Source organism: Notamacropus eugenii, chromosome 5 (genome assembly GCF_028372415.1).
Source record: "Notamacropus eugenii isolate mMacEug1 chromosome 5, mMacEug1.pri_v2, whole genome shotgun sequence".
Lineage (NCBI taxonomy): Eukaryota > Metazoa > Chordata > Mammalia > Diprotodontia > Macropodidae > Notamacropus > Notamacropus eugenii.
Genome location: NC_092876.1, coordinates 438,638,181 through 438,663,716, shown reverse-complemented (window position 1 = coordinate 438,663,716; position 25,536 = coordinate 438,638,181). Strand labels below are relative to the sequence as shown.

At 35.8% G+C, this 25,536-nt stretch overlaps 1 protein-coding gene across 3 annotated transcripts in view; it reads right to left on the bottom strand.

Annotated features, from left to right (window-relative positions):
- CFAP47 (cilia and flagella associated protein 47) overlaps window positions 1-25,536 on the bottom strand; it is a 917,896-nt gene that overhangs the window by 477,050 nt on the left and 415,310 nt on the right. For all 3 annotated transcript variants that reach the window (XM_072615192.1, XM_072615194.1, XM_072615193.1), the window contains exons 43-45: window positions 23,041-23,152; window positions 21,520-21,746; window positions 11,355-11,520 (exon numbers count right to left, since the gene is read on the bottom strand). In XM_072615192.1, the coding sequence (XP_072471293.1) occupies window positions 11,355-11,520; window positions 21,520-21,746; window positions 23,041-23,152 (505 nt within the window). The remainder of the gene's footprint in view (window positions 1-11,354; window positions 11,521-21,519; window positions 21,747-23,040; window positions 23,153-25,536) is intronic.

The following is a 25,536-nucleotide window of genomic DNA, read 5'->3' as shown; positions in this document are numbered from 1 at the left end:
CAAAGAATAGAAAGTTAAGTATATTTGTAGGCTACTGGACAGTCAACTAGAGAAGAAAAGTAGAGTAATACATATCAAGGACTCAAGATGTCCTGTTAGGCAGCCAAATGGCTTTCTTTATTGGATTTGCACAGCGGTAATTATCAGATTCCTACAACAGATGAAGATAAAGAAAGGACTGTTTTTCTCTGTCTGGACATATATTGCTGGTTCTAATATATTCCTTCAACCATTTCAAAGATACCTCCTCACTTCCAAAAACTTATGTAAAAAAAAATTGTTAGTGACATGAATTATGCTCAAGTGTTCGTTTACCTTGATGACATCATTGTGTTTGGGAAGACCTAGGGAGAAGAAGGAAGAAAGACAGGAGGAAAAGGTAGGATCTGCTAGAGGAAAATGGTCTGATACTTTCACTTGACAAGTGTCAGTTTTGTAGAGACTGTGTCAAGTATTATATCATAACAGATTTTGCACGCTGAACCAGAGAAAATAGAAGTGCTCCTGGCATGGCCAAGACTAGAAATCTTCAAGATCTGAGGGATTTTCTCAGATTTGGCAGTTACTATTGAACATTTGTTAAAAATGCACTCTTACTGTAAAATTACCAAGTGGCTTCACTCATGTGTACATGTTTGAAGAGGTGCAGAAACAAAAAGACAGCAAAGTTGTTTAACACTCAAAAAAGACTTTAGAAACCATTTCATAGACAGACATGTCTTGGTCAGCTGCCTCATAGGTACTGACCTATGGTTGCAAATATTTTGCCCTATTTACGAAAGCTTGGGAGAAGTAGAAGGCTTAGGAACAGACTGCACTAGAAGTGTCACATGAAACCAGTTTCTTTTGGCATCAGAGATGTAAATCACTGTGAGAACCATCACTCTCCCTAGAGGCTGGAGTTTCTGCCTTTGAAGTACACAGTCGGTGAGAAATAATAAGTAGGTATCCATTCAGAGCAAGATGATAAATTTCACAAATTCAATTGAATTTTACAACACAAATATTCAAAAGCAATTTTTTATGTTCTAGTGATTTTTTACTGGGATTTTATTTACATTTTAAAACAAGAACTCATTTGCCATATTGGTCCAGACTTCTCTTTCTATTCTTTTTTCCTCCTCTGGGTTAGTTATTAGGAAAAATTTTCTCTGGAAACATATCTGTCTCCAAAACATATGTCACCCTTTGCAAATCACAACCTCTTAATTCTCTATGCAACTCACTTTTTAAAATTTATTCATTTATTTTTAGTTTTCAACATTCATTTCCACAAGATTGAGTTCCAAATTTTCTCCCCATCTCTCCCCTCCCTACCCCAAAACACCATGCATTCTGATTACCCTTTCTCCCAATCTATCCTCTCTTCTATCACACTCCTCCCTTCCCTTATCCTCATCTTCTCTCTTTTCTTGTAGGGCAAGATACATTTCTATACTCCATTACCTGTATTTCTTATTTCCCAGTTGCATGCAAGAACAATTCTCAATATTCATTCTTAAAACTTTGAGCTCCAAGTTCTCTCCCTTCCTCCCTCCCCACCCATCCACACTGAGAAGCACACAGTCCAATATAGGCTATATATTTGGAGTTTTGCAAAACACTTCCATAATAGTCATGTTGTGAAAAATAACTGTATTTCCCTCCATCCTGTCCTGACCCCCATTGATTCTATTCTCTCTTTTGACCTTGTCCCTTCCCAAAAGTGTCTACTTCTAATTACTCCCTCCTCCCATTTGCCCTCCCTTCTATCATCCCCCTCACCCCACTTGTCCCCTTCTCCCCTACTTTTCCTGTAATGCAAGATAGATTTTCATATCAAATTGAGTATGCATGTTATTCCCTCCTTAAGCTCAATGTGAAAAGAGTAAGTTTCACTTTTTCCTTCTCCCCTCCCCCCTTTTCCCCTCCATTAAAATAGGTTTTTCTTGCCTCTTTTATGAGAGATAATTTGTCCCATTCCATTTCTCCCTTTCTCCTCCAAATATATTCCTCTTTCACCCCTTTATTTTTTTAGGTATCATCAGGTAGGGTGTATTCAGAGAGGACCAGTACCTTTGGTGTGATGGCTGCTGAGCCCTTTTCAGGGCTATTTCCACCTTTGGTGTCTACCTGTTCCACCTAGTTCTTACCTGTGACTCCAAGAAGCTGAAGCATGCGCAGTGACCACACCCTGGTAAATCATTTTAGCAGATGGGCCAAACAAGGTTGAATAACCAAGAGTTCTCAAACCCATTGGTGAGTTAGGGGGGTATCTACCCCAAACATGTGAAGACTTCATCTGGTGGAATGGGTGCATGAGAACAATTTGGTCCAACAGCCATGAAGGCAGATGAAGCAGGCGATGTGGAGCACTTAGAGCTTGGTTAGACACTGAAGACACCAACGTCATCCACTGCATCCTGAGCCATCGCCAGTCATCTTGACTCTGTCCTGCCACTGGATTATGATGACTCAAGAGGAGAGAGTGAGGCTGAAGACTTTGGGCAACTCTGCCTCAGTTAAATCCAATTTAGACATGAATCGAAAGACATCATCCATACCATTTCACTATTATGCCTGAAAGTCCTGTGGTGACAGTCAAGTGATGAAGCAGCAGGTGTGGATACACTGGGAGCAGCAGTCATGATCCTGCATACTGGCGCCCAGGCCATAGGGTCATTTCTCATGGAAGCAGCAGTGAGACTCAGCAGTCCCTGGGTGTCTGAGAAGCCTTTTAAGGATTGCACTGCTCACCTCCTGGTGTGAGGAAGGGGGCTAGAAAAGGTGCCCTAAATATTGCCTGCTTACCCAACCCTGGTCTGATTACCGAGGCAGGCGGGGAATCCCACTATGCTGTCCCACTCACCACAGGCACATGGAAAGTGCACACAATGATAGACAACACAAAATCCAGTAGACTTGAAAGAAGAATTTCTCTTATTGCAAGAGAAATCAACAGGTATTGCATCCACATAGCAGTCCTGAGTGAAACAAGGTTGACAAATGAAGGCCAGCTTACTGAAGCTGGAGCAGGATACACCTTTTTCTGGAGTGGGTACAGTGAAGGGAACCGCCGTGAAGCTGGCATGGGTTTTGCAATCAAAACTAATCTAATCAGCAAGCTGGTATGCCTGCCAAAAGGAGTGAATGACAGGCTCATGACAATGCGATTGCCACTCATAGGAAAATGCCATGCCACCATCATCAGTGCCTATGCTCCCACCATGACAAACCCTGATGAAGTCAAAGAAAAATTTTATGAAGACCTAGAGACCCTTATCATCAATGTGCCAAAAGAGAACAAGCATATAATACTGAGTGACTTTAATGCTAGTGTAGACTCAGACTACCAGACTTGGCAAGGAGTCCTAGGGAGGAATGGAGTTGGAAACAGCAACAGCAATGGTCATTTACTGCTGAAGGCTTGTGCATCATATGATCTTCTCATCACCAACACTGTCTTCCGCTTACCTAAATGAAATAAAACTTCATGGATGCACTCTCGCAGAAAACACTGGCATCTAATAGATTATGTGATTGTAAGGAGAAGAGACACACAAGATGTGACAGTGACAAAGGCAATGTGTGGTGCAGAGTGCTAGACTGATCATAGACTTATGCTTTCCAAGCCAAATATTCCCATTCATCAAAAGTGTCACCTCCAAGGCAAAATGACTATCAGAAGAATTAGTGCCAACAAATTAGAGCTCTTCTCTGAGCTCAACAGTTTGCTGCTGACTTGGAGGGAAAGTTGAGCCAACATACAGTTGGAAACAATGGAGCAGAAAAAAGAGGGGGCAACTCTCAGAGATTTGGTGTACAACACTGCATTTGCTCATCTGAGTCAAAACACTCGCAAAAATCAAGACTGGTTTGATAAAAATGATGGGGAAATTCAGAAGCTGCTAAAGGAAAAACATGAACTCCACAGGATTTACCAGCAGGATAGTTCATCCAACTCTAAGAAGGCAGCATTACAAAGTATAAGCAAAGCTTAGAGAGATGCAGGATTCCTAGCTCAGTAATGAGGCAGATGAAATTCAGTTTTATGCTGATAATGACAATCCAAAGCACTTTTATGATTCCCTGAAAGCTATTTATGGACCAAAAACTTATGGTGCATCACAACTACTCGGTGCTAATGGAGCCACATTGATTAGTGATAAGGACATGATCCTAGAGAAATGGACTGAACACTTCTACAGTGCTCTCAACAGACCATCATCAATCAATACTGAGGCCATTGACTGTTTAACTCAGGTTGAAGTCAATCCTTAGCTGAAGAAGAGGTTTTGAGGGCTCCTTCATGTGGCAAAGCACCTGGTGCTGATTCTATTCCAGCTGAGATTTACAAGGTAGGGGGGTCATTGCTCATACAAAAGCTGACTGAAATTTTCCAGGTTATATGGCAAGAGGAGGTTATCCCCCAGGAGCTCAAGAATGCCTCCATTGTCCATCTCTATAAGAGTAAAGGGAATAGATTGTCCAGTGACAATCACAGGGGGAGCTCTCTCTTAGTCATTGCTGGCAAAATGCTTGCTAGAGTCCTCCTTAACAGGCTAACCTTTCACCTGGAAGATGGGCATATACCTGAGAGCCAGTGTGACTTCAGAAAGGGTCAAGGAATAGTCGATATATTTGCTGCCCAACAACTCCAGGAGAAATGCCAGCAGCAGAACAGAGGTCTGTACATAATGTTTGTGGATCTGGCCAAGGCCTTTGACACTGTTAGTCATGAGGGCTTATGGAAAATTATGTCAAAATTTGGTTGCCCGGAGAAGTTCATCAATATTTTATGTCAATTTCATGATGGCATGTTTGCCCGGATTCTGGATAATGGACAAAGCTCTCATACCTTCCCAGTCACCAATGGAGTGAAATAGGTCTGTGTGCTTGCTCCCATGCTTTTTAGCATGATGTTTTCAGCCATGCTGACAAATGTTTTCAACGAGAACGAACATGGCATCAAGGTCAAGTACCATATTGATGGTAAGTTCTTAAATTTGAAAAAGTTACAAGCCAAGACCAAAGAGGAGGGAGTGTTGATGCATGATTTTCTGTTTGCAGATGATTGTGTACTCAATGCAGCCTCTTAAGCAGAGATGCAACAAAGTATGGATCAGTTCCCTGCTGCTTGTGCTAATTTTGGCCTAATAGTTAACACCAAGAAAACACAAGTTCTCCATCAGCCCGGACCACACCATCCATATGTGGAACCATCAGTTACAAGAAATGGAGAAGTTTTGAATGCTGTGGATAAGTTCACTGATATTGGTAGGGTACTTTCCAGGGATGTACACATTGACAATGAGGTTGGTGCACGCATTGTCAGAGCTAGCTCAGGGTTTGGGAGCCTCTGAAGTAAGGTTTGGGAGAGAAGAGGTATCAGACTGACTACCAAATTGAATGTCTGCAGAGCCATTGTGCTGTCCTCATTGTTATATGCTTGTGAAACATGGACAGTCTACCAGTACCATGCCAGGAAACTGAATCACTTCCACTTGAACTGTCTTTGGAAGATTCTGAGGATCACCTGGCAGGATAAGGTACAAGACACTGAAGTCCTTGCAGGAGCTAAACTGCCAAATATTTAAATTATGCTTCAGAGAGCTGAAGTCTGATGGACTGGCCACGCTGTTTGAATGCAAAATGTATGCTTGCCAAAAAGACTATTTTATGGAGAACTTGCATGGGGCAGGTGATCACATGGTGGCCAGAATAAATGATACAAGGATACTCTCAAAGTCTCTCTCAAGAACTTTGGATTTGACTGTGCAGCATGGGAGACACTGGCACAGGACCAGTCAGCATGGTGTGCCCACATAAGAAAAGGTGCTGTGCTCTTTGAGTAAAGAAGAATTAAGACAGCACAAAGTAAACACAGGATGTGCAAATCTGGGATATCCATCACAAATATTCAATCAGACTATCTTTGTCCAACCTATGGTAGAGCATTCTGAGTTCATAATTATTTGATCAGCCACAGTTGGACACACTGAAATTTCACTTTACAATGGTGATGTCATTTTGGTCCTCTTCAAAGATGAAGGACAACAACCAACCAATCTCTTCCTATTCAACTCACCCTGTGCCCTCTGTCTATATGTATATAATCCCTTCAATTACCCAAATACTAAGAAAAGTCTCAAGAGTTACAATATTATTGTTTCATGTGGGAATATAAACAGTTCAACATTAGTGAGTTCCTTATGATTTCTCTTTCCTATTTCTTCATACTTCTCTTGATTCTTGTGTTTGAAAGTCAAATTTTCTATTCAGCTCTGGTCTTTTCATCAAGAATGCAATGACCATTTTTTCCCCTGAAGTAATATACTCAGTTTTACTGGGTAGGTGATTTTTGGTTTTAATTCTAGTTCCTTTCATTTCTGGAATATCATATTCCAAGCCCTCCGATCCCTTAATTTAGAAGCTGCTAGATTTGTGTTATTCTGATTATATTTCTACAATACTCGAATTGTTTCTTTCTGGCTGTTTGCAATATTTTCTCCTTGACCCGGGAACTCTGGAATTTGTCTACAATATTCCTAGGAGTTTTTATTTTCACATTTATTTCAGGAGATAATCAGTGGATTCTTTCAATATTTAGTTTACCCTCTGGTTTAGAATATCAGGGCAGTTTTTCTTGATAGTTTAATGAAAGATGATGTCTGGTCTCTTTTTTTGATCCTGGCTTTCAAGAAGTTCCATAATTTTTAAATTGTCTCTCCTGGATATATTTTCCAGGTCAGTTGTTTTTGCAATGAGATATTTCACAGTCTTTTATGTTTTTCATTATTTTGGTTTTGTTTTGCAATTTCTTCATTTTTCATAAAGTCATTAGCTTCCATCTGCTCCATTCTAATTTTTGAAGAACTATTTTTCTTCAGTGAGCTTTTGAACCTCCTTTTCCATTTGACTAATTCTGCTTTTAAAGCATTCCTCTCCTCATTGGCTTTTTGGACCTCTTTTGCCACTTGGGTTAGTTTATTTTTAAAGGTGTTACTTTTTTAAGCAATTTGGGGGGCTCCTTTAGCAAGCTGTTGACTTTCTTTTCATGCTTTTCTTACATTTGTTTAATTTCTCTTCCCAATTTTTTCTCCACCTCTCTTACTTAGTTTTCAAAATTCTTTTTGAATTCTTCAGTGGTCTGAGACTATTTCATATTTATTTTGGAGATTTTTGATGCAGAAATCTTGACTGTGATGTTTTCATCTGATGGTATTCCTATTCTTCCTCATCTGAGAGGATGGAAGAAAATACTTATTCACCAATAAAGGAATCTTCTATAGTCTTATTTTTTCCCTTTCTGGGGCATTTTCCCAGTTACTTAAATTTTGAGTCCTTTTTCAAGTGGAGGGTATGCTATAGGGACCTGTAAGTTCTCAGTTCTTCCAAGGGGGCACCATCAAGGGAGAGGAATTTATTCCTCTTCTGGCCTGCTCTCTGGTCTGGGAGTAACCACAAGCTTTTCTGGTCAGGATCTGCAAATAGAATTCCCTCTCAACAAGCATAACCATCTCCACCACACCAGCATCCCTCCTCATCTCAGGACCACCACTCAGGGCTAAGGCTCAAATCAGTTGCTTAACTCCCCCAGGGTCTTTAGGCCTAGGTCTCCACAAATGCTGATCCCACAGCAACTGCAGCTGCCTTGGGGCCAGGGCCAGACCATGTTGCCTTCTGGTCCAGGTGAAAGCACTTTCTCACTGACCTTTGAAGCTGTCTTTGGCATTTGTGGGTTGAGAAATCATGAACTGCAGCTGCTACCCATGATTCTGTGCCCTGAAGCCTGCTCCAGTCTTGTCCCTGTTCCTACTGAGTCACTGGCCAAGGCTGGTCTTCACTGGACCCTGAGCCTGGTGCAATAAACATTTCCTGTTGGCTTTTCAGGCTATGTTGGGCTGATAATCTCTTTCACTCTGTCGTTTTGTGGCTTCTGCTGCTCTATAATTCATTTACAGATATTTAAACAGGTATTTTGGGAGTTATAGGGGGGAGTGTTAGAACTGGTCAGTCCTTCTACTCTGCCATCTTGGCTCCACCCAAAAACAATTTTATTTTAATACTAGAGCATAAGAGTAGAAACAGGACATCTGAAAAATCCTGACCTCCTTCATAAAGATTATCAATAATTACCAATCAGTCTCATTACCTATATATGATGGATCCTTTATCTCTCCTCTTGCCTTTTTCAGAATCAACATTCCCCAACGTGCAGCTAAATTCTCACCTGTATCATGAAGATTTTTCAGGTACTTCCAGCTTATACATGCCTTTCTCTCTTCTCTAGCTTCCAGGTAATGGAAAGAGCACCAGATTTCAATCAGAATATCTGTATTTGTTTCTAGGTATATTGCTAACTATGCAAGCTTAGGTAAGTAACCAAGACATTCTAAGCCTCACTTTTTTCATCTATAAAATGGAAATTATATTATTTGTGCTACTCCTCTCACGGAGTTGTTAAGAGGAAGGACCTTTGCAAACTATATGTGATTTCTATATGAGGGATTATCTGCATTATCGTTAATACTGTTGCTATTATTATTATTGTTTCATCTTCTCATGATCTTGCTATTTTTCTTGTTATTTAATGTTCTGTTAAACTACTGGGAGGGTGGATAAAATAATTTCTGTTTATAATCAAATAAGATCACTAGGGTGTGAGCTCATCTTTAGTAGATTCACTGAAAGCATCTTCAGGATGATTCTAGTAGAAGATAGAACAGGGATGACAAATACATAATCCTTTCCCCAAATATAATAATGTCCTCTGAGATTGTATATGTGTGTATAAATATAGATATATACAATTATTGATGTTCAACCATGTTCAGTTCAGTTTTCAATTGTGTCTGACTGCATGACCCCATTTGGGGCTTTCTTGACAGATATGCCATGATATATTGTATAGTTTCCATCATCTCATCACATAATTTACAATGATCATTAAGTCTGGGTTGTTTAAGGACTGCCTTTCTACATTTTTTTATTGCAACATCTTGATTAAAAATTTCTTTCATAAACCCATCCATTTCTATAAACAAATCTGCCTAAATCAGCTGTTTGACACTTCTTTGTTACCCATATCATGGGTTCAGAACATGTGGAGATCAACCATGGTGTGCCTTTTATATGGCATCCTTAGATGTTAGTTGTTTTATAGAACATGAGTTCCCAAAGAGTAGGCCTTACTCAGTTCTTTGTGCTTGTGTCCCCAGTTCCTAGCACAATTCCAGGAACACAGGAGGCACTTTCTAAGTATTTTTTGTCTGATTGCCTCTGTCTAGAGATAAACCTCATTTAATGACACAAAGAAAATCTAGTGACTCATATCTGTTGGTCTTTACTATGGCTTTTGGAAGTGAAATCTGTTTAGTCCAAATGTATTTCTGTACATTTTTAACATTATTATTATGTACTCTGAGAATATTTGTCATTGTTCAGTGTCTTTTTTAAATGAGGAAGTTTCCATTTTTCTATAAATGCCTTTGGTTCATGACCCCTAAATTTTCTTAATATGCATTCATTTATATTGGACTATTGTTTGAGCACCTCTTTGTTGTCCATAATATTGTGCAAAAAGGATATGTTAATATTGGTATTGGGTGTAGGGGCAACACCTACTAGTGTGAGTGTGATTTATTTTAAACATCTGCCCATTTAGCATCGATATCAGGATGTCAGTTTCAAAATATTCAACCACCATTTTGTCCTTAATAACTTTATCATATATGTCATGCCTAGAGAAGATCTATCTATTTGTAAATATTGCCATCATTTATTGGATCATTTTGATCTCTGAATTCAAGGTTATAGCTCTTGTCTCTTTCTTTGACCTATATGTAGAATTTTACATTTCTAGATTTCAGATAACATACTGATAGCCCTAGAAAGATATCTTCAGATGGGGGAGCTGGTGAATACATTTGTAGGGCAGGGAGGGTAGTCATATAGCTCGCTGTCATCATCCAGGTATGTAACATGATAACTATGTTTTCGTTGGGTTCCCTCATTTATTCAGAATTAATATTTAGTTCTGCTTTTGGAGAAGTGATAATGAATTTAAGACTAGGCATAACGTTAATAGGCCTAAATTGAAAAATACCACATCTTATTTCAATTGCTGCTGAGATTACTAAGTGACTGGTTATTTTTTTTGAAAATTGTTGCTATTAATGGTTTATCTGATGGAATCACAGAATTTGGAGCTAGCACTTTCATCTTTTCAGGAAACAGACCCAGAAAAGTGAAGTGATTTACCAACGGTCACCAAGATAGTAGCAGAGATAGACACCATACCTCATATTACATTCTATTCCATAAATGTATCAAACATGCAAATGAATACCGGTAGTAATGTTCATATAGATAAAATATATCTGTAATTTTGAACTGTCTTGCTTATTCAGTGCTTCATGTATTTATATTCTTGTGTTTATATGCGCTTCATGTATTTACATCTTATCTCATTATATCTTATCTCATTAACTGAATTATGAGCACTAGGTTAGCAGGGACCATGTCAAGTACTCAACTAGCTTTATGATTTTACCAGTTGGATGTTCTCTCTAATCTTGAAAGTGTAAACTTTCCTTGCCTGCCTATCTGGTTCTACTTTTGTCCCTATCTTCCTAGAAAATCACCACAGGGAGCATATACAATGTGTTAGAAGCCTTCCTCATTTTGTCTAGATATTACAAAAAAGAGAAATGGAGCATCGATTGACCACCTGTTATCTCTCAATTTTGCCATATGACCAGCCCACCTATTTTTTTCTTATCACACATTTCTCTGATGACATGATTCATCTCTATATGTCTTCAAAGATTCTCACTGGTTGTATGCTATCTCATGTCCATTGAAATCCAAGTAATACAAAAATTTTCAAATCTTCAGAGACTGAGATATTACATGTTTCAGAAAAAATTAACAGTGTAGAAAACTGATATTAAAAGGATGAGTCATATGCTTCCTTCTTTTATACCCAAATAGCTGGATGGGTGTTACCTCCTCTAAGTGTGTACCTGTATAGACTTTGGCCTAAAGGGGCCAAGGTCTCCCAGTGCACCATGGGTCATCTCCAGTCATCCTGATGAATATCTGGTCACTGGATTCAGACGGCTCTGGAGGAGAAGTGAGGCTGGTGACCTTGCACAGCCCTCCCTCACTCAAAACAAAGTCAAGTGCAAGTCATGTCATTATTTCTCTGTTGGCATGGTCTTCTTCAGCAACGAAGGACAAACACAAGTATGGTGAGGGAGACAGAGTAGATATTTCTCTGCTAAACAATTTTGTTGATCACTGCAACCCTTATGATTGAATATAAAGGATATATGAAAGGTGAAGGAGATAAATATTTGCTCATTCCCTACCTGCTTGTTGTACTGTCTGGCCATCTTCCATATGCATTGCTTTAAGTCTACTTTGTGGAACTGAAGGAATGTAGATATTCTTGGGAATATCAAAGTGTTCTGGAAGGCTTAATTCTGTGGTATATAAAATGGATGTAGACTTTGCATTGTGAAAAAGCATACGGGTCTGCAATGAAACAACATAAATAGAATATAAATGCTATTGCATTTGCTTCTAAGATGAAAAGAATAACTTTTTTGTTTGTATCATTGAAGATTTCAAGAAAACCTTTATTTTCCCATCCCCCAAGAGATTTCCTTTGATCATTTCCGTGGAAATAACTACAATGCTACATGCTATCTAAAATTGTCAACCAAGAAAAATAGAGTGAATGCTGACAGTTTACTCCTTTCTCACCAAAAGTTCCAGGCTTACTGAACTTTCACACACACCTCTATTCTTAATATATTCTACATGTATCAACGATCAAAATTATTTTAAAACACAATAAAATGATGCATAAATCATGAACTCCTATTTTAAAATATCTATCAACTTTATCAATAACAAAAAAATACTTGTTTTCTTTCATGTGACCTTCTGAATTTTTTCATAATTGTGTAAATAATTAGCTTTTGCTTGTTTAAAAAAGTTGTAGTCATTATATATAATGTTCTGACAGTGATTTTTCATGTTTTATAACTTAACAAAGATCTTGGCATGTTTCTTTGAACTCATAGTATTGATTTTTATGCTATAACAACATATTAAATGCATACAGCACAAATTTGTTCATCCATTTCCTAAATATTAGATAAATAGGTTTTTCCAGAGGGTTTTTAACAAATAATATTAGCAATATTTTTATCCATATTTAAGTCTTTCTCTTTTGTAGCCTGTGAATAAAATCTTTAGGCTAAATTCCTAGTGATGGGGTCAATGAATCAAAGGATATACAGATGTCACTTGCTTTCCAAAAATGATTGTGTAATTCACAGTTACACAACACCAGCATTATAACAATGTACCTTTTTCTCCTTAATCTTATCTACATTTATTCTTAAAACATTTTCACTCTTTTTTTCAATATAATAGATGTTATGTGGTCTCTTGGAGTTGTTCTGATTTTGATATCTCTTATTTTAAGAGAATTTAATTAACCTTAAGATGGCTATAAATAATTTGTATTTCTTCATTTGAGAAATGCCTATCGATAATTTTTCATTCCTCAACAAAAGTTGAGAAATTAATTTACGCATATGTTTGTTATCAATCACTTACAGGTATGGGACATCAGATTTGAATCAGAAATATCTTGTGCTAAGATATTTTCCCCCAATCTATTCAATTATTTCCAGTCTTCTCTATTCCTACTTATATTGCTCAGTACTTTTTGTTGTGGCAAAATCATTTTTAAAATTAATATTTATTTGTGTATATCTTGGAATTACTCTATTAGTATATCTATTTTGGATAAGGACTAAAGATAGATGATAAGCTGTATCAGAACTTAATAGGAGAAAGGAAGAAGGCTGCAGAGCACCTAGAAAAATATGCAGTACTTTCAAAGATCCAATCTATTCCCTAACATGAAACTCATATTATTAATATCAGCATTATTCCAATGATGCTTTGTAGCTACAAATCACTGAGCAAGATAGCCTCCAAGATTCAAAATTATAATTAACTGAAAGGGAAATATGAGGATAAGTGAGTTGGAGCATTTTTCACAGTTAATTTGTATTCAAAAATACATTAACATTCATTTATAAATTAATTGGGATCATACTGGTATCTTTACTGTTTGGGCTCACCACAGCCAAGTACACTGACTGTCACCCCAAATTATTACTATACTTGAATTAATTTTTAAGGGTTACCATAATCATTATACCATGTCCCCAAAATCTTAAAGCAACTTTAAGCTAATATTAAGGCTTATTACTACACCAAGACTTTTGAAAACTTTGTATGTCATTTCAGGTTTGCAAAGTGCTTTACGTATGCTACCTTATTGTATCCTCACATCAACCTAAGCACTATAGGTATTTTAAGGAGAAAGAATCCTTGGAATGATTTAATTGGTTTAGGGAGCTCCAGATGAGAAAATTTCTACTGCTAATGAAGACGGGTATCTGCAGTGTAACTTATAGTTTTCAGTCACATAGCCGATATATGTGCAAAGTGGGACTTGACCCTCTGAGGACAGCTCTCTCTCCACCACATCGTGCTGCATTTTCTTATCAATTCTCATTTAACAAATGAGGAAACTGAAACTGAGAAATGTTAAATCAAATCACAAGGGTAGCATAGCTAGTTTCTGAAGTAGTATTTGAAACTATTTCTATAAGTTGAGCAGTTTATTTAATATATGCCAATCTTGCCTCAGGGACACATTCATAATGTGATTCTGGGCAGTTCATTTAACCTCTCCTAGCCTTAGTTACAAAATGTGCATAATAAGATCTGTCACACAGTATGATGGATGAAACAAGATATGTATGCATAACAATTTATAAAACTTAAATATTATATAAGTAAGCTTTTATTATTGTTACAATACTGGGGGTAATATATTTTAAAGTATTGTTAACCCAGTCATGTACATTGTGTGCTTTTCAATTACTTAATTTTCATTTTTTTCTATTAAAATTATTTTAGTCACTACTTAGGGAATTTAAATCTCCCGTTTTTGTTTTGAGCTGAGAATAAAATATTGGTAGACTAATTAGCAAGAACGTGATCCATTTTGTTGAGATTATAATCAATTATGTCAAATAATTGTGTCACTGTAATTATTTTCTATCACTTGAATAAAATATAGATATTGTATGATTTTATCATATTGGTTGCTATTTTAGTGAAGCTCTATTAGGTAGCCATTGAACATAATACAAATCCATTAGTCATTTAATAGAATAATAATTATTTTGACTGTTTCTTTTTGCTTTTCTAAATATACCAGTATATAACATTGAGTCACAGAATCTCCAGGGTGAATGGAAATTCATTGACCATCTCGTACAAACTACAGCTAAGAGACAGATGACCACCAATCCAGTATTTGATTGAAGATCCATATAGACTAATTCATTTGACTCAGTTTCCTCAACTATAAAATGAAGAAAATAATAGCACCTACCTCACAAGGTTGTTGTAAGGATCAAATGATATAATATTTGTAAAACACATAGTATATGGACTTGATAATGTTTTTTTCCTTCCTTTCTCTCTTGAAGGAAGTCAAGAATTTTAAGGCAGAGAGTTCAGAAGGGAGAACAGTCTGGGAATGAGGAATTGTCAATGCAAATGCATAGATGACAGGAAATGGAGAGCATACATAGTTCAGTTTGGCTAGATCACTAAATTCATGAAAAAAAATAGAATGTAAGAAGACTAGAAAAGTAGGAAAGGACGAGATTCTGAAGAGTGCTAAATGACAAATAAAGGACTTCATATTTGATCCTGACATTAATAGGAAGCCATTGGAGTTTGTTGAATAGATACATTTTCAAATCTCTGTATTTAAAAAAAAAAATCACTTGGATAGCTATGTAGAATATAGATTTGAATAGGGAGAGATTTGAGACAGAGACCAAAGAGAAGACTATTGCAGTTATCTAGATTAGATATGATGAGAGTTTGGACTGGGGTAGTAACTATGTGATGGAGAGAAAGGAATGTATATGAAAGTCAAGGTTAAAGTCAAAAGAATAAGATTTGACAACTGCTTAGATATGTAAGGTAACTTAGAGCGAGGAATTTAGGGTGACCCTGAGTTTTGGAGCCTAGGTGACTCGAAGATAGTAGTGCCTTTTGTAGCAATTGTTAACTTTGCTGTTGTTCATTCTCCATTCTAGAAAAGGACCAAGGACGCCATCAGGGCTATGTCTTGACTTGCAAGTGAATTGGGTTTAAGTGAGGCAGAGGTGTTCAAAATCATGTCATCTTACTCTCTTCTCCAGAGTTACTGGAGTCCAGTGGCAAGACAAGAGTAACGACTACTGGCGATGGTGCAGCATGCAGTGAGTGATGTTGGCCGAGTTAAATTAATGTCTTTCCCCGGTCTCAGTTTTTCTGAGGCAATGCCTACTCAATGACTAAGGATTAAGTAAGAGTTCAGACAAAACATGGACTAATTTACCATCACAAAAATACCAATGTGAATGGAGAAGAACTTTGGAGTTTCTGATTGGAACAAGAAACAATTGTTATTCACACTCACTCTAAACCAACAAAACCCAAAAAATGAGCAACAAAGACTTTGACTGGGGTATGTAACTGGCCGTTCAATGAAAACTAGAGTGATTGTGATTTGGATTTGAAGGCCTAGTCAAGTAGCTCCATTTCAATCACAATTGGGCTTTTTTAAAGACTTTTTCAGAGCTATATTTCAAGAAATCATAAACAAAAACTGTTCAGAAAAATTGTCCTAATTTTTTGAGAAAAATAATAATAATAACAAAGTGAGTAGAACATTTAAAAATATAGTCTTCAAACCCCAGGATATCTCACAACATATAAGTGATCAGAAATTATGTTCCTTTAGGTAGAACACCCACTTGTAAGTGTATGATACCCTAAGTGGAAAGAAGGACCACATGTGGCAAGGGGAAGAAAGAACAACAAGAAGACCACCAATTACATGGAAGTTTATAAGAGGGATTAGTTTGGAGAGAAAAGAAAATTAGTTCTATTTGCAGAAATTGTGATGTGATTAAATCCAGTATTTTATTTGATGTCTCTGAGACATCTAGTTCAAAATGTTCAATATGCAGTTAGTGATTCAGGATTAGAGCTCAGGAGAAAAACTAGACATAGATATATACATTAGAGAATCATCTGCATAGAGATGATAATTTGATCCACTGAGACTATTTGGCTTACCAATTGAATTATTAATCTAACTTGATACCAATTTACCAAATTATAAAGAAAACAGAAGAAGGTCTAGGACAGAGCCACAGGGGGCTCTGGTAGTTAGTGGGTGAAATATGGATGAAGGTCTAGCAAATGACTCTGAGGAGCAGTCAGCCAGATAAGATGAGAATCAAGGAAATATAATGTCAAAATAAAAAACCAGAGAGGAGACATTATGCAACATGTCAGTGTCAAATGCTGTAGAGATTTCAAGAAAGAGGAGAGTTGAGAAAAGGTTACTAGACTTGTCCATTAAGAAAACATTACTAATTTTGGAAAGAGCAGTTTCAATTGAATAATGAGGTCAGAACCAAGACTGCAACATATTTTGAGGAGAATCAGAGGAGAGGAATTCAAGGCACCAAATATAGAAGGCTTTGTCAAAATATTCAACTGAGAGTAAGACAGATGTGGCTATGTGGGAAAGTAGGTATATGGGAAGGTAGAATCAAGTCATGTTTTCTTAGGGTTAAGGTAGACATGGCCATAATTATAGGCAGTAGGGAAAGAATCAGTAGTTAGTGAAAGACTAAAAATTAAAGAGAAGGTAGGGATGATAGTTGGGAGCAATCTATTTGAGAAGTTGGGAAGTGATGAGATCAAAGGTATGTGTAGACAGGTTGGGCTTAGAAAAGAGGCCTACCTCTTCATCAAAGACTGAAGTAAATAAGAAAACAGTAGTGATGAGGTCACATGTATGTGAAATAAGGAAAAATGAGACTCTCTTGGCAAATATTTTCTTTTTTTCAGTGAAATATGAGGTGAAGTCCTTAGGTAAGAGTGTGAGGGGAGGAAGTGTTTTGGGAGACTTGGGAGAATAAAAAAAAGACTTGGAAGAGGATTTTAATGACTGGAATAATCAGTTAAGAAGGAATTGCCTTATTGCAGTGAGGGCCCCTTTGAGATTTTATAAATAGATTTGTAGTGGACTCAATCTGCATAATTTTGTGACTTCCTCTACTTGTGCTTAGCAGCACAGAGGTAAAAGTGGGAGGCATCTAGGATTGAAGTTTTGTAAGATAGGATCAGAAATAGATACAGCAAGTGGCAAGGAATTCAGAAGAATATAGTTTATATTGCAAATGTTCAACAGGGGTTGAGATAGTGTAAAGTGAAACCAATGCAGAGATGATAGCTGGGAAAAGTATGGTAAGAAGAATTGACAGGTATTGGAGTGAGGCAAAGAACAGGATTAGTGGTCATAAGTCATAGGCAAAGATGGAGTGGGCAAGATAAAGGAATGTCTAAGTTCACAAATATGGAAATTAAACATTTATGCAGGTATGGATATACTCTCCCATAGGTTACCATACCACTGGTAAAAAGGATAAACATACAGAAAACATGTGTCTAGGGAGCTTACATGAGGCAAAACATGTAGGGAACTTGCACAGCCATGGACCATACATGGAAGACACATCCATGGTTAGGCAACATTTGAAAAAAAACAAGTCCCACTTGTTAGTGTCCTATAAACATTAGGAGTCAGTCATATGGCATGGCAACCAGAAAGTGAATGAGATTTTGGGCTGCATTGAGAAAGGCAGAGTTTCTAAGAGTAAGTTAGTCACAGTCCCTGCTCAGACTGAATCCTCTTTAGGGATAAGTAGCAGTTATCCCATATATAATAGCTATCCTGAGTGTTTCCATGGCAATTGGGCACCCCTTTTTAATTTACACTTATAGAAATCTTGACACAAACTATCCATAAACTATATTTGGAGACTATCCAGGAGTATCCTCCAGGTATAGCAACAAATTAAAAACAAAATTACCTTTTTGGTTCATTGTCTAAGGCCAGGTCTTGCCTACGTGAGTCCAGAGTCTTAGGGAACTCTGGGCTATAGGGCACATAATCTTTAGAACTTCCCTTCTTTCCTGGACTGAATTCTCAGGTACAGTGTTAGACAATGGGATACATCCTACTCTTGCCCTGAACCCTCTAACATTTGTTCTTCCAAAAACTAACATTTATGTCAAGCACTCCTGAGCTCTTTACTGACTCATTCTACAAGTTCTAAGATGAAATGGTCACTTCTTAAATGGTCTCATTTTTGTGTCATCCACCCCCTTGGCAGTCTGGAAAACCCTATGGAGACTGCAGAATAATGTGTTTAAATTTATGGGAGTATAAAAGAAAGCAATAAACCTGAAGTTATTAAAAAAAAAACTTAAGGTTAGAGTAAAGAAATTTACGTAGAGTTTATTGATTTCTCTTTCTGAACATCTTTCAATAAAGTTTATTCAAGGAAACCACCTATGAGTATGGTTCATCTGTCAGATAATGGGAATTCTTTCAACCCAGTAACTCCTTTGGAGACAGTCATTAGGGAATTGCTTAATTTTCAGTTCTAAGATTTGTTTCTATTGGTTATTTATTTCTTATTTTATCAGTCTTGATATTTTATATTTTTGTAATTATTCACTCGTTTCTTTCTCATTTTCAGGCTTCATAATATAGAGATAATAGATAACAGTTGATTATTGTATTGATTTATCTTTATTTGCTGTTGCACACATTTCTAATTTTTGTAATTTGATTTTGCTATCTCTTTTCAAAAATTATATTTGCTATTTTAATCAAGTGTACTTGTCTTTTTGAAAATTCAGCTCTTTTTTATCAATTCAATTATTACTATATTCTCTTATATTATTGATGTCTTTATTTTCATAATTCACTGTTTTTCTGTGAACTTATTCATTTTCTAATTTTGCTAATTGCAAACAGCTCATTAATTCCTTTTTTCTATCTTTAATATAAGCATTCAGAGATATAAATGTGTCTTTGAATGCATTTTAACTGCTTCTCATTAATTTTTATATACTGTTGATATTACATTGTCTTTAATATAATCTCATATTTTTCAATAAATTATTCTTTAAGCTCAGCATTATTTAACAAGTCCCTTTGCTCCCATGTAAGAATAAATCTTTTGGTCATTTTTTTTTAATACAAGAAATTTGTTGCAGCGCAAGTTCATATGAAGGATGGGAGTTGGATCTATGATTTATCAAACACATTAAAAATTGATAGATTCTGAATTGAGCCTGGAGATTTATGACCTAATTGGATAAGATGCTGTAATTCAATTTGTAAGGAATTAAAATAGAAAATTCACTGTCAATTTGGAAATGTCCTTAAGAGCTTTTTAAGAATTCCAATAGTGTGATGAAGACTTAAGTCAAAAGATTTTAAGGGGAAGATAGTAGCTAATGAGATAGGGAAAGGATTAAGTTGAAGGTAACTCCTTCAAGAGGTTTGGGAGAAGTATAAGGCAGGACATGAACTGGATGACAGCTGCACAAGATAGAAGTGTCAAACATTTTTAGGAAACCTGAGTTTGTTTATAGGCAGTGGAGCAGCAAAAAAGAGAGAGTTTGGAAATTCATGGGGAGGATGATTCTTGTTAGCCATAGTCCTGGAGGGCCTGAAAGGTGTAAGACCAAGGCAAAGATTGACTCTGCTTAACAACTAATGGGAACATTACTTCCTCTGAGGCATCAAGAAAAGAGGAAAGAAGAGTAGTGATGCTAAAGATTTGAACAGAAGGATCTTCTCTTATATGGACTTCATCTTGTCAGTGAAGTAGGTTAGATTTTGTGCCAGTAGCTATCTTCCAGGCAGATATCGCAAATATACATCTGTAATCACAAAAATTGTACTGCTTGACCCCAGAGGACAGGAAAAAGAGCAATGAAAGAAAATTGCCAAGAGGCAGATTTGGATGATAAGGTAAAGTATCTTAGTCTTTAAAGCTGTCCAGAGGCTGCCTCCAAGGCAGTTTCTCTTCATTGTAGTTCTTCAGATAGTTTCTGGATGATTACTTGTCAGGAAGTTTGTAGACTTCAGTTCAAGTACCTAAGTGACCTCTCAGGTCCCTTTCTAATGTAAGATTATGTCTATTCTTTCCATTCAATTCTCTCCATATATTTATCATACCGAGTTTCTCCATTTCTTTCTTCATGTCTGTAATTTCTTTCCTGTTGCATCCTGGGCCATCTCCAGTCATCCTGATGAATATCTGGTCACTGGATCCAGATGGATCTGGAGGAAAAGTGAGGCTGGTGACCTGTACAGCCCTCCCTCACTCAAAGCAAAGTCAAGGGCACGACATGTCATCATTTCTCTGATGGCATGGTCTTCTTTGGCACTGAAGGATGAACACAACAACAATTCATTTCCTATGTATCGTTTTGTTTGAACCAAAGGTTCTTTTCAGTGGCATGCTGAGATCTCCTACTGCTATTCATTGTATATCTAATTCTTGTTAGAAATTCCAAATTTTTCATAAAGTTATTGCTATGCTACTATATATGTAAATGCTTAATACAATTTAATACAATTTGCTGCATGCAAATAGCTTTAAGATTGATGTAATTTCTTTCCTTTGTTCTACTGCTATATTTTTTGAATTGTTTTTCAAATTCATCATTGTAACTTCAGATGCTCTAAAGTTAGCTGGAGCAAGAAAAACATGAGATATAAATCAGGTCACCTTTAAGGAAATTTTATTACTTTATTGGAGAGATGCTTTTGTATTTATAGCCATCAATTTTGTAATTTTGAAATAAAATACATAACCAATATCCAATGCATTAAAAATCAAATGATTCAATACTTTAAGGAATTGTGATTTTATTAGTATGGATATCTCCTCTACCAAAGCAGAACTTACTTTTACAAATAATTTAAGAAGTTAATGTAATAAAAATAGTTTATTCTATTGCTGAATCTTTCCAAAAATAACCTGGTTAGCCAGCATACAACTGATAAAATCCATCATTCAGTCAATAATCAATGCCTTCCCAGTTTAGTCATTATCCAGACCTTGTATTCCATTGCCATAAGCTTTGAAGATTTTAAGATTATCTCCACAGTGCATTTAGACATTGTAATCAAAGGCATAAAATAGAATCTGGGACAGGTATTCATAGTCCATACCTATAACTGGAAGAGAACTTTAATGGAAGAAAAAAACCAAATACTGAAGAAATGGCTTTAGATTAAATTTCGATCAAAATGAAAAAATCCATAAATACCAATTCATAGAGATAACAAATGCAGTTATATTTTCTCAAATTTTATCAAGAACTTAATTGAACTTATTTTAAAATATAATGATAAATGAAGCTGCTTTCTTGGGAAAACAGAAATGCATCTTTTTTTGCAGTTTGTTAATAGTACTTTAAAAAAAAAATACATTGTTAATTACTAAGACAAAGCAAAAAAAAATTTAGTTGTGGTAGATTTTCCTCAACTCCTACCTCAAGTTTTGTTAGTCCTAAAAGTGCAATTGCAGCTCGTACACTACTGCTGTTGAGAGTCCCAGTGATTTTCCTTCGTTCATACTCAAGAGATGACATCTGCTGATGCGCTGAAAAATCTAGGGCCTTTGCCCTGGCTTCATTAACTAGTGGCACCTTGAGTTCCAATTCCAGGATATTATTGAGATCACATTTCAAATGGAGAATTGGATCATCCTTGCCAAAATCTAAAATAAACATCAAAAAAGTCATTACTATTGAAATGCTATTGGCTTCATTGTATTGTGAGAGTTAGATACAGTAAAATATAACGTGTCACTTATTTTGTACTTCATCATTTTTCATCTAAATCATTGCAAAGTTTAAGATTTCTTTATCAAATACTCGTTAAATTTTGCTCAATATTGATTCAAGATGATAAAAAAACTAATGATAAAGAAAATGTTCTTTGTCATTTAGCTATCATGTAATACTCAATAATATCAAAATTTAGAGACAGTGTCTATTGTACTCATGTTAAATACAGAGAAAAATAGAAGGGGATAAAGATATAAAAAGAATACCCACATAAATTATAATTTACTTTAAAATTAGTTTTAATTATCTTCTTAACAAAAAATATTTCAAGTCAAAGACGTCAAGCAATCATCTACCTATTCTAATAGTCTCATAATAAATCTTTGAGCCTATCCTTTGGATGACCAAGCTAGAAACATAGTTTGCATATGTGCCAGACAAGGAATTATTTTTTTAAAAAGAGTTTAATTCTAATTAATTTTGTACTTGGGAAACATGGAATCCTAGTTAATCAAATATTACTTTTTACCTGAATCTTGAAAAAACTGGGGTCAAAGGAGTTGGGAAAAACTTATTGAGGCCACAGTCCTATAAGCTTATCAATAAGAGTTTCAAATTTATTGAAAAAAACTTAAAATGGTGCCTAAGCTAATTCATGTACAATGCATACAATATTTAATTTCTATACTATTCTGCAAAAATTATGTTTTAATGAGTTTTTAACTTATGAATATAGGATCTACTGAGTTTTTTATAAAACTTCACTCTTGGTAATATTTTCTTTTTGCAATTCAATTGCATTATAACCATGGCTCAAAATGAGTAGAAAGAATTTCGACCCAGAATACAGTTGCCAAATTAGTCCTGCTCCTCTCTAGCTCTGTGACTTTGAGAATATAACTTTACTTCTCTCATTTTGCTTATTTATTTTTGAAATTAAAATAATAATAATAATTTGCCTAACTCCTAGAATCATGAAGATCAAATTGAATTTGTAAAGGACCTCAATAAGCTACAAATGCCTATCTAAATTCTTATTCTTGTTATGAAAACTGTAATTATTATGTGGATTCTAACATATTGTAGGTCAAATTATATCCCCTAAAATAAGTCCATATGATAAGGGCTTGATTTAACATGATGCTGTGACATGGCATCAAGATGTGCATTCATCTTATCTTCAAGCACTGATCTTATAAAAATATTATACTATATTTATTCTACCTTCATCAGGAGGATGGTTGTAATTCAAAATATTTGGATTATTTATTGGGAGGAATCTGGAAGGCAAAGGAACAGTACTCGTTCCTTCCACAATGTATACAAATTCTCCAATCTGAAACACAGGAATAACTGCATGTTAACTTTTTCAAATTTCCAATAGAAAAGGTAGTCAAAAAAAACAAATCAAAGGAACTCTAAAGTCTTGACACAATTATATTTCATGCTCTCTGACAGTGGGACATTAGAGTAGCACATTTGACAGGATGCTCAGTGGGGGCAATTTTTCCAACTCTGAGAAGATGCTCAATCTTTCAGATTTAACCAAAATTCAACCAGAACACCAACCCTCTGTTACTTCCAGATTTTTGTGGAGGCAGAAAAAGAGCCTCTGGAGCCACACAAATACAATAATCATGGCAGGAGTCATCCAGATGAATACTTAGATGACTCAACTGACAGAATGTATCTTTAGAAAGGGAACTGAGTATCAGTGAACAGATGGAGGCAAAATCACAGCAGAGAGTGACAGGGTGAATAATGTCCCTGCTAATGTATTCTTGACAGTACTACACTTAAGAGCAGCCACAAATTTCATCCCTTTTACCTTTTTCTCTTTTTCCCTACAGAGCTTAGTAGAAGCAGCTCCCAAGATAATTAGTTTGGACCTGGCCCTGAAGAAGGACCAGGTCACAAAAAAAGCTGGAAAATAGAAACATAACCAGGAAATGAAAATAAAGAACCCTCCCAATCTCCAAGACTCAGTACGAGATGCTGAGCAAGCAGAAGGTGCCTTTCTGGAGCCTTTCTGGGATATTAGGAGTGAGGAATCACAGGAGAAATATTCATACTAACTGGGTTCAGGAGTGGGAAATAGAAATGCAGTGTACAGAATAGGGAGAGAAAATGTCCATAATGGTTCCAGTCTTCAAAGAGCTCTGTCAGTTAATGCTCCAGTATCATTTCTCCATAGTATCATTGTACAAATGCCCAGAATATTTCTTTAAAATATCATCTTGATAGAGAAACAATAAATGCCAGAGATTATATATGTGTATATATATATATATGTGTGTGTGTATGTGCATGTGTATATACATATGTATGTAAATATTGTATACATATATATTTCATGTGTGTACATAGATAGAGGGACAGAGAGAGAGAGAAAGAGAGAGAGAAGAGAGAGAGAGAGAATTCCTTGAGGGTAGGGACTGTTGACACATTTCTCTATGTCTACAACACTTAGCACAGTGCCTATAACATGCTAGGATTTTAAATTCTTGCTAGCATGATTTGACTATCTGAATCATAGCTAAAGATGGGCAGAAGAAAAAAAGTCCTCATAAGACCTTTCCTATAGCAGTACAATGAATCATGGGAACTATATAACTTTCCACTAAGGCAAGGAAGAAGGGATCTTCTCAACATTTTATAGACTCAAGTATGAGTCATTTCTGTGTTCTTCCCTGTATAAATAAAATGCATGTTGTTTTTTTTTAATGCCTTGTAAGTATGAACACTTTTAAGGAAAGCAGATGAGCACTATGCAGACAAGGCCACATATAGGAGTCCCTAGGTATCATGTAGGTGAGGAAAATTGAGTCAGAGAAGAAAACATTGAAAGCCATAAAGTCCCAGTCCTTTGTTGTCAGGAGGGAGTCTCTTATATAAGGGAGTCCCTTACATAACATGAGTTTGCAATTAGAACTAACCAATTTAGATATAAATTTGTATTCAGGCTGAATATTTTAAGGCTGGCTGGGATTTTTTCCTTCCAAACAGTTTATTTCTTTTGCCACTATAAATAAGCTTTTTATTATTTTAATAGTCTTATTTTTAGCTCATATTGAAAATATTAACATATTAAATGCAGAAATATTATAAATGTAAAAGTGTTTTATTCAAACTATTATACAATTCAACAGGGTGCTGCTATATAAAAGTTTCAAAATGATTCATTTTATACAAATCAACCCTGCATTTTCCAAATAAAATTAAAAAAGATTTATTTTATGATAAGTTCAGGGTAATTAAAACATCTAGATATTAGTAAGATGCAAAACTAAAAAAAAAATTACAAAAGTAGAAAAGGTTTCAATGAGTCATAGTGACTTAATATCTTCCTATATAAAAAAATAAAAGAGTAAACTATATTTAAGTTCACAGTAATTATGCTTTAATTTTAATTTAAGTATCAGTTGAACAATTTCTATAAACAGTAGTATCATTTCCTGGCACATATGAGTATAAATGCATTTTTTTCCCTGAATGTGTGAACTTTCTATTCTCCTCAAATTCATAACACAGGAAACCAATTCACATAGCATATAAATCTACTTGCCAGAATATTTTCCCTCTAAGACTAACTTTTGATTTTCTCTGTAAATAACTCTGTGAAAATATTAGCAATTAAAATTCCATTGAACACTCTCTCCACAATTTGTGTGGTTTTCCCTGAAACACCTAACTTGTCACATCTCAACATGTTCTGTTGTT